The following is a 10046-nucleotide window of genomic DNA, read 5'->3' on the forward strand; positions in this document are numbered from 1 at the left end:
TTTGGATAAGTGTTTTTCTTACAAGTATATATACTCTTTCCTTACTACAAATGGTAATACCTTCGTTCCTCTCTAGTAACCCATTATTGCTTATATATATATATATATATATATATATATTACATCTAATATAAACCATAAGGTTTTTAGAAATAACTACACTTAGAAAAAGGATTAGTTTGGACAACTAAAGATATTTGGTTCCCGAATTCTGACAATATTTGGGAACTGTTACCAAGGATTGGGAACTATTACCATAAGTTGGTAATTGTAACTTAATATATTAAAGCTTCTAATATTCATCTAGGTTGTAACAAATCGTTAATTTAGTTGAAGGGTGTGGGTAATACTAATAAATATTTCTTTGAAGCATATTTCTACAATTCCATTCAACTTAACGTATGGTTTATAAAAGGATGTTATTAAGCTCTGCTAATGCAGATAAGCTTTCTTTCAACACATGGTTTAGTCATAGTTACCAAATCTTAGTTGAGGAAACCACGATTTGGTTTGAGAGTGGAACATATTCATGCTTGTGAGCCACCCCTAAGCACATGTGTGTTTCACATACGAAGAACGTCAGCTAAGCAATGCACACAGTCCCACTTATTGAATCGTTTGAATAAGCTAGTATGCCGACCATTGCATTGTGCGTGGAAATCATTGCTCCGCTACCGCTGTTCGTATATGGGTGAAATACGCATGTGGTCCCAGAGCGCTCAGTAAGCTATGGGATGTCGATTGCTGCGTTAGGTAGAGAAAGAAAAGTGTGTGCTATGACATGCACAGAATGGTTTGTCTCAGTTTTTCTATCATCGCGAGTTGTTTCGGTGCGCGCATAGTTATTTAAAAATATAAAGTTTGATGCCAACCGGGGTTTTTCAGTGGATATATAATTCATGTGAATTATAATTTGAAAGTGTCTATTTAGCTAAGGAAAAAGCAAAGCAGTATACTTCCAGCAGATATTGACCTGGGTTTTCGCACGACTGTTCCTGTTTCATCGTTGTTTTTTAGGAAATTCTTACCACCATATACAAATCGTCCCGTTTCTGTCTTAACCTCGTATCTGCAGTAGAGGTATTTTAGAGAGTGTAGGAAAAAATTCTTAATTTCTTCCCCTAGGATATTAATAACGCATTTTTTACTTAATATTTCTGGTCCCACTAAGAGTAGTGAGCACCCTCATTAAGTCTTTGTTCTATTTTCAAATAGTGTGACGCTTAAACAGCTATTATAAGTGGTAATATTAATTTTCCCAAAAATTGTAGATACGTGGTTAAGGCAGAAATGGGACGATATGTATTATCACAGAATAAAGAGTATACAGAAGACGCACCACATACAAATTTATATTTCTTCGGCGGACGTAATATTACAACCCGGACAAGAGCAGAGAAGTTAAAATTACGACCACCATGAATAACATGGCGACCCGGAACAGAGCAGAGGAGTTAACATCACGTCCACTATGAATAACATGAAGTTAACATCTCGCCATAAACACACATCGTGATCAGCGTTGCCGCGAGCTTGAAAAAAATGTATCAGTTGCCAAGCAGAAAAAGTATCAAAAGCAAACAAAACTGTTGTTTTTAAACTATTATTTAAAAAACAAATAATAAATAAAATTTTATAATTAAATCCATAGTTATAAAAAAAAATTATATTTCTTGCTTCTGTCTGCTTATTTGCATAATGAAAAACAAACTTATAGGGCCCCTAAACCACACAAAATCCCTGCGCAACCCGAGACTTGTAAAAGCCAATATTGTGTAATTTACTACAGCATAAAATTGCGCAAAGAAACGTTGCTCAAGTAAATATGTGCAATAAATATTTTAATGCACGATCTGGACACCAAAATCAAAACTAGTTTAAAAATTTCGCAGTGGTCGCCATACGAAGCACAAATTATTGTACAATAACACAAGCATGAGCAAAATATCAAAATAATTTTTATTTTAGCGCAATAACTATGCAATTTAGTACAAACGACCCCATACACCACGCAAACGCTCGTCGCAAGCCCGATATTTCGTAATGGTTTTGTGTGGTTTAGGGGTCCTATAACAGTGGCGTGTGCAAAGAAGTTCCGCGTTGTGTTTCCCAAATCAACTTATAAATTGTGAGAGTTCAAATAACAAGAAAGAAAATATTTGCCTATAGACTAGTAGTACTATTCATAGTTTTCGAAAATTCGTTTCTGCCAGCCGAAAGTATCAAAATACGGCATTTGGGAACAAAGAAGTATCAGATATTAAAATTTAGAAAAACAGTATTAAAAAATATACAATTCTACCAATACGGCCACGCTGATCGTGATGGAAAACGTAGTTAACATCTTGTCGTCATAGCGACGAAGGAATTAACATCGTCAGCCGAGTGAAAATACTGCTAAAGTAACAGAGGCAGCGCCGCTTGTGATACCCTTGCTTGCCTCACCGCTCGTGCCATAAATTCAAATTGGTTGGATAGTCGACATGCGTCTTCTGTATACTGTTTACTCTGTGGTATTATTTACTTTAGTAACTAACTTATGTCCCTAGGCCGGCAATGGCAAACCTCCGAGTTTATTTCTGCCATGAAAAACTGCTTCTCATAAAAATACAATCGCCGTTCGGGGTCGACGTAAAACTGTAGGTCCCTCCGCTTTGTGTGACAACATCAAGGCGCACGCCACAAATCGGAGGAGAAGCACGGCCAAACGCTAACATACATATGTGTAAGCGCCAATCTATATTATTATTAACTAACTTATGAATTTTTTATGCTTAATATATGCAAATAAAAGAAGAAAGTAAACACAACAAACATCGAGGAAATTTTTATTTGTGTCAAACTGAAACTTTTTTTCCAATAATAAACGGTTGGCTGATTCAAGTCTACAGCAAGTTCTCAAAATTAATTGAAAACTTGTATCAACCAAAGCATTGTTTATATTTGCTCAACAATGATTTTATTCATCTAACAAGGTAGTCGTTTTGTAATTATTAACAAATATACATTTGTCCCAACTAGAAGTCTTAAGTAAATAGCAGACATTCGTGAACTATATATTTATTTCGCCATATCCAACTATGCCACTTGATCACTATAACCAAATCTTGGTTATTATAACTAAACCTTTTTCTGGGTGTATACAAATTTGCAATTACCAAACTATCGGGGCGGTGTTTAGATATAAGCATTGGAAATAGAATAAACTTGTTTACACTATCTTAAAATGTCTTAATCAGGCTATTAAACGATATATAGGAATGGTTAAAATATCATTATTTATAGGCCACTATCAAGTAAAGCTATGATCTTCAGGGCAACATCAACTGTGAGTGAGTGTGACCCTTGAAGCATTGATACCGCCATATTAAATTATTTTAGTGAATAAATCATAGAAAACCAGGTGCGCGAGATATAGTTAAACTTAAAAATGCGGAAAAAAGCACTTAATGAGTTCGATTTTCCGGACTTTGTCCATCTACATAGGGATTCAGGCCGTAAGAAACAAGCAACTGCTTTATTTAGTTTTTGATCCAAAATTACAGATAATGCGAACCACTATTTCACGTTTAGGTAACGATTTATGCTTCTCCTATTCCATATCGTTACCTTAATATAGAAAGGCCCTATCTCACATCGTCGCTGAAATACAAAAAGGCGTAATTAAGTAAATATCCAAAATTCCCTTTTTGATTGTTTATGATGCATTTCATTTATTATAAGTCCCCGGAACATTTTAAGCAATTACAAATTTTAGTCAGTTACGACTTTTTTGCATTTCAGCGACTATATGAGTTTGGGCCTTTCTATATTAAGGTAACAATATCTAATTAGTCTTTACCTTTTTTTTCGAATCATATACAATATTTTACGTGGGCAGACGCCTAAAAGTTAGCACAGCAGATTTTCAAGAATATTGCATGCACGTTTTCTCTGTTTGTAATTTTTAAATAAATGGCCGTGCGTGTCATGCAACAGATTTTAGATACGGTTGGCACGCAAAAGTTTGGTCTCTTTTGAAATAATTCAATGAACTCTTCTGAAGTTTTGAAAATATTCTTAGCGAGAATAGGCTGACACAGGCGCTTAAAAAGTTTCGCAGAAAAATTCGCTAAAAAGAACATATTTCAAGTTAAGTTAAATATTGTATGAGCATCCATGTTACATGTAATGGTTGTTTTTCTTTATTGGATAAAACTTTACATTTGGTGCGTGCACGAATATCAAATTTATTAAAATGAAAAACGTTGCACAGCTAAATTTTTAAATCTTCAAGCGGCCTTACATTTCTATTTGCCACAAATATTTATGTAGGTGTTCCTCCTAAAGCTATTATGAAAGCAAATAATTCCTTTTTGCCTATTCAATTTCACACAAATTTAAACTTGTTCCGTTTTATTTTCCTTCCAGGCCGAATCGCCGTTGTTGCCCAGCAGCAACAAAGATAACAACAAGCCGTCGGAAGCAAATAATAATATTTATAACAACAACAACAACAATAACATTAACACTAACAATAACGCCATACCTAATCACATATCAGCGAAAGCACACCCACACAATTACACAGCCGTCGATACCACCGCAAGCTCACCGTTTCATCAAAGCCACACCCACAATCACAATCCCAGCGAACAAACGTCAACAACAAACAAACGTTATCTCAACACGCTTGTGCCCAGCTCAGCGTCGCCCACTTCATCTGGGCCGAGCATTTACGGCACACCGGCCAGCGAATGTCGACGTCGTAGTTCGGTTGCATCTTTGCAGCTATTTGATGGCAATACGGTGACGATAACCACCACCACATCGACAACACTTGATGGTAGCGGCCAAACGGAGGAGAGTATTATAGATTTGGATGATAACGAGTACAGTACGGAGGATACGGACGATATCTACAGTGAACCGAACAATAATAACTATTCCACACCCACCTCAGCGGCATTGTACAGCAACTATCAATATACACAAAACGCAACACCAACGCACACACACGAGTACAACTTATACCCGAAAGACTTCTTCTCCAGCCTCGAGGGCGAACGTCCGCCGCAAAGCACGAAAATGAAGACCAAAGTCGATGCCGTTGGACGCATAACCGGCGAATGGGGACGCTGGCAATTGCGCGCTGTTTTACTGATATTTCTCTGTAAGATCCCATCATCATGGTTTATGGCTTGCATTATTTTTACAGCACCCGCACCGCGTCATGGTGAATTCTTTTGCAAGCCACCGAATACGGTGGGTGCCCGCAACGAAACACTCTGGATAAAGGTGTCACATCCGCAGAAGGAGGAGGTTGACGATCAGGAATTTACTATAGACTTTTGTAATATATACCAGGATGCACAAGAGCATGCGCATCACTATTATCGCTATGAACAGCCCGAACTGGAACCGCGCGTATGGGAGGAGCCGACTTCGCGCAATTCGAATATCATCCCATGCCAGCAGTTCGAGCATAGGGCCGAATATCATTCGGTAGTGACGCAATATGATTTAGTGTGCTCGCGTGACATACTGGTATCGGTAACGCAATTCTTCCACTTATTTGGCGTACTCACCGGCGGTATATTGGCAAATCATCTGCTCAAGTAGTGAGTAATACATAAGGCTTTCGATTTATATTATTAAGGTTAAGTGCGTTACTCTGAAAGAGCATTTGTGAGAGCCACAAAAGCGAGAGCGAGTTTTTCAATTTTATTCCTTTTCAATACAATCAAGGTCTTTGAAGCAATAGGCCGCTGTAAAATGAATGGCCCCGACCTTTGCAGAGATGACTGGAAGTTGCGTCTTACTCATTTCTATTTATTACGAGGTTCAATCTATATGGTTTCTGTAGCGCCTTCTGGGCTGAATTAATAACCACAAACGCAGCCCTTTGACTTAATAGTGTTCCAACTTCTTCACAGATTATCCCCAGCCAAGCTGCGCTTAGATTTATACAGTGTAAAAGCATATCTATGAAGGCACGAATAGAAATCGAATATTATCGAACGTGACCTGGGTTCCGGGGCAAAGGGGGATGGGAATCAACCTATCTCTAAATTACTCTGCAAGAGATTTCCTCCATTAATGCAGCCATCGACCCAGATCAGCATTCATATATTTGGTAACCAAGAGTAAAGGATCCCATTTATTGACTTACTCAGCAGACCTCGTCAAGTACCAAAGATACTACTGTCCCCGTAAAGGGGAGAGGTAGGTATTATTACTCAAGAGAGCTCATTCAAGCAGGGTTTCCAGGTATCCAGTTTTTGCATGTTTAAACAAATCACATACTTCACAGTCTGTTTTTTTTTTATTGTCACCAGGACGATCAGACTAAAATCTGGACTGCAAGGTCAAAAACTGGACACTTAGAAACCCTGCAATCAAGTGGCATAGTAATGAGCATACTAAGAGAGTACATTCGATAACAGTCGCATGTTCATCTCTTGCAGTGTTCGACACTGCACACTCAGGGTGTAGGTCAAAGAGTACTGCCGAGTATTTCAGATTAATCATTCAGCTATGTGTAATCACTTGGTGATTCCCTGGAATTACAAGAACCGGCCCTTCTTTGCTGTATGAGTGTTTCTTCCCGCTCCCATTGGCTTGCCTCTTTCACGAATGAGCTGTAGATACTCATTATGTTTCGAAATAAATTTCCCGTAAGGTATGTATTAACAATTTAAGTTACGTGCTTTACACGGAAGCAGAATTTTGAACGAGGCAAGTTCATCATTAAACACTACGGAAATCAAAATGTCTGAATACTATCGGCAAGCTCAATGAACAGTAGGCGCAGAAAACGAGCTGTTTCCATTAGTTTTGACGAGAGGGAGAGAGGTATTAGCTGAGTGGGATTGAAGCGACATTTCGAACACTCATTAGGGATATCGGGGTCGAGTCTGGATATGTAGCTTTTTATGCGGCTACAGTATCTAGTCCGTAATTGGACCAGAGTGGCACGGGTCTCTCCTAGCGGTCTAAGCTCTTTGTCTGTAATTGGTGGAGATTTAGCTCCGATTATGGCATTCATAGGTCGGGGGTCGTGAATCTATGAGCGCGGTTGATCACTCGTCGGTAAGTCGTCCGGGAAAATGATTGTTCTGTGCCTGGGCGGTGACTGTTCCTGAAGAAATGGTTGTTGGGATGCTCACGTCTGTGACCCGTTAGCAAAAACTGCTTTCTGAGCATTTTGTTGTGCTCCCTTATGGGGAGTATTTAGGCCCCGCTATGAAGACGGTGCTCAGGCGAAATCAGAAAGTATATTGTCGCTGTCCGGTATGTGGTGTTCTCACAAGCTTGCAGCTTCGTCCACTGCGTCCAACTAGTCCCCGGCGACCACAGAAGCGCAGCATAATTCAGAACCGGCTGCCCAATTTCCAGCAACGGCTTTTTGTCTTAGTCCCAGGTGCTGCCGGCGAGCGTCTTGGGGACTTTTTGAGGCTCGTAAAGAAGGAGAGCAAGCTATCAATGGGAACCCCTAATATTTTCAAGTTATTCACTTCCGTAATTTGTTTGCTATTGGCATGAATGTCTAAATGAAGCCTGAGCTTCTTCGCCCAGTTGGTGAAGAGGGTCGCCGTTGATTTCATCCGGGAGAGGGTTTATCTCCGTGCAGCGAAGAACCGATAAAGTTCGGAGAATGCTTGCTAGCGCTGAGAGGTCCAAAACACTCCTCGTCGCCCCGCATTTTTTCTGATAAAATTTTCATCTCCCTTTTCTGCCCGTCAGCATCGCAAGCTCTTCACATTTCTCGGTATTATAGGAAGTCCGATTATTCCTGCGCCTTTGCCTGGATTAATTTATTTATTATGCCAAACGACAAATCCAGTTGCACAGCTTCGAAGTCATCAAAAGGCCTCTTGCCTTGGCCAATTCATCAGCTATATTATTACCGCCGATATTTCTATGTTCCGGAACCCAGGAAAGAGAGACGATAATTTACTGAGTGCCTAATTGCAATTCCATTTAGCATTCCTTAATCAACTTAGACTTAGCTACCGGAGATGCTTTATTTTTGTATCCAACGTTATAAATTATCATAGAATTTACATGCTCAAAGGATGCTTATAACTTCCGCTTGGAAGATGCTTGCATCCCTTCCCAAGCGGAGAGACAGGCTCCAGTATCTACACCGCAATCCAATTTGCATCCGTCGGTGTAGAGCTAGAGATGGCTTCTTTATCGACCACGTGGTCTCTTCTCCATCCTTCTCTCAATGGAAATTGCACTTGACCTAGTTTTATGTGTACATATTTAAATAAGTTTCAGAGTAAAAATATTATTTCACTTAACAGCTTCAGTCCAAGGAATGTGATGCTCTTTGGCATGGTGACGCAGATCTTCTGTGGTAACCTGACCGGACTTGTGGCCTCTTACGAGTTGCACGTCTTCTTTCGGTGCTTATCGGCAATCTGTTGCTGCCAAATGTACACGGCGGGCGGCATGATAAGTAAGTAATGCACAGACATTTAAGTAAAAACTCCATCAAGTTAATTGTTTCATTACTTATTCTCCATTTTTAGTGGCCGATATAACTGGCGGTGTTTACAAGACTTGTGTTTCGACACTTTTCGAACAATTTTGGTCAGTCGGTGTTATACTGTTACCAGGCGTAGCGAGCTTCTTCTCCAGCTGGTCGCACCTCTATATGGCCATCTCGTGGCCAACTGTGATACTCATCTACCTGTGGCGGTGAGTTGGCTTCATTAACGGTCCGCTTTTTATGCAATTGAAAAATGATTTACTTGTGGAGTACTTTTTTTTCTTACAGTTGGATACCTGATTCACCACGTTGGATGATACAGCGTGGTCGGGTATTGGATGCTAAGAATATACTACTGCAATGCGCTGAGGTGAATGGCACACGCTATGGGCTTCCTCACGATATCGACCAGCAGCTAGAACTGCAAGCGCAAACCGCTATGGATGCGCCACCACCGCCGGGTTGGTGGTCGATTTGGAAGGGTGACAAGGTGGTGCGTAATTTGATTTGCGTACATTTGGCCTGGTCCATCTACATTATAGTCTACTACGGTATGTTGCTGAACATACGCTCATTTAGTCGCGAGCATCTCGAGGTGAATACGGCGGTGGCGGGTTTGAGCGAGATTATCGGTACATTTATCGGTCTCTTCCTCATACTAAAGACGACACGTAAATGGTTATGGACGGGATTATTCAACGTAATTGCGGGTCTAATTGCATATTTAGGATGGCTTGTACCAGCGGATTGTAAGTTGAATATTTACCTCAAAGAAATACTTATTTATGTTATGCCTTCATTTTCCTTTCCTTCTCTCCTTCTTTGTGCGCATACGTAGTATCCTTCGATGTCCGCGTTGCTCTGCTCATGCTCACGGCCATGATCTCTAAGGCCGCCATCTCCACTACACTTTCTATACTCACCACCTGCACTGTTGAGCTAGTTAGCGGTGAAAAGAAAAAGATCGCTGCCTTCTCCGCCATCTGTTGGGCACGTTTTTGGCTGTTGGGCGCACCATTTATTGGCGCTACTGTGGTCTTTGGCATGATGGTGCCGCAGACAGCATTCGCGTCACTTGCAATTGTTGGTGGTGTTTTAACCGCCCTTATAACAAGTCCACGCACGATTAGCAAACAGCATACCACACTTGGCGACAGCAACCGGGCGACTGCGACACAAGTAGAAGGTATCGATAATAAGGCCTTTACAACGGGATCAACACCCAACCGTCCCATATTTACCAGTATTACAAAACTGGCGGGACCGAACTCTAATTTGCCACCACAAATGATGCCGGGTATTTGGACGACGAAACAACACGAAGACAGTCCGCCAGTCTGAGTTGGCCGAATGGTGATAATTATAGTTGATCGAGCGATAGCGCGCGCACGGTCGATAATCGACGAAATTATCACGACGATAATTGTTGTTATGTTGTTAATAGAATTGCAATGCATACCGATGGGTTATAGGAAATGACGTTGGGAGCGATTTTTGGGTGTCCGCGTTAATTCAGAGCGACATCTGACGGGAATATGAAACGAAAGAATCGACCACTATCTCTCAA

At 40.5% G+C, this 10046-nt stretch overlaps 1 protein-coding gene across 1 annotated transcript; it reads left to right on the plus strand.

Moving 5' to 3' along the window:
- The first annotated feature begins 1290 nt into the window (after positions 1 to 1290).
- LOC108362827 (solute carrier family 22 member 3) lies at positions 1291 to 10046 on the plus strand. Its single transcript, XM_017615973.1, has 6 exons — positions 1291 to 1411; positions 4388 to 5600; positions 8292 to 8446; positions 8520 to 8688; positions 8768 to 9228; positions 9318 to 10046. The coding sequence occupies exons 1-6, from the start codon at positions 1291 to 1293 to the stop codon at positions 9818 to 9820; spliced, it is 2622 nt and encodes an 873-aa protein (XP_017471462.1). The 3' UTR covers positions 9821 to 10046.

This window comes from Rhagoletis zephyria, unplaced genomic scaffold (assembly GCF_001687245.7).
Source record: "Rhagoletis zephyria isolate East Lansing unplaced genomic scaffold, Rhagoletis_zephyria_1.1 Rzeph_scaffold_01110, whole genome shotgun sequence".
Classification (NCBI taxonomy): Eukaryota; Metazoa; Arthropoda; class Insecta; order Diptera; family Tephritidae; genus Rhagoletis; species Rhagoletis zephyria.

Excerpts from the sequence above, each read along its gene's own strand:
- LOC108362827 (XM_017615973.1), top strand. The coding sequence starts at position 1,291 with ATGGGACGATATGTATTATCACAGAATAAAGAGTATACAGAAGACGCA. Across the intron at positions 8,689-8,767 it reads ATACTCATCTACCTGTGGCG|TTGGATACCTGATTCACCAC; the intron begins GTGAGTTGGCTT and ends TTTTTCTTACAG. Across the intron at positions 9,229-9,317 it reads ATGGCTTGTACCAGCGGATT|TATCCTTCGATGTCCGCGTT; the intron begins GTAAGTTGAATA and ends GCGCATACGTAG.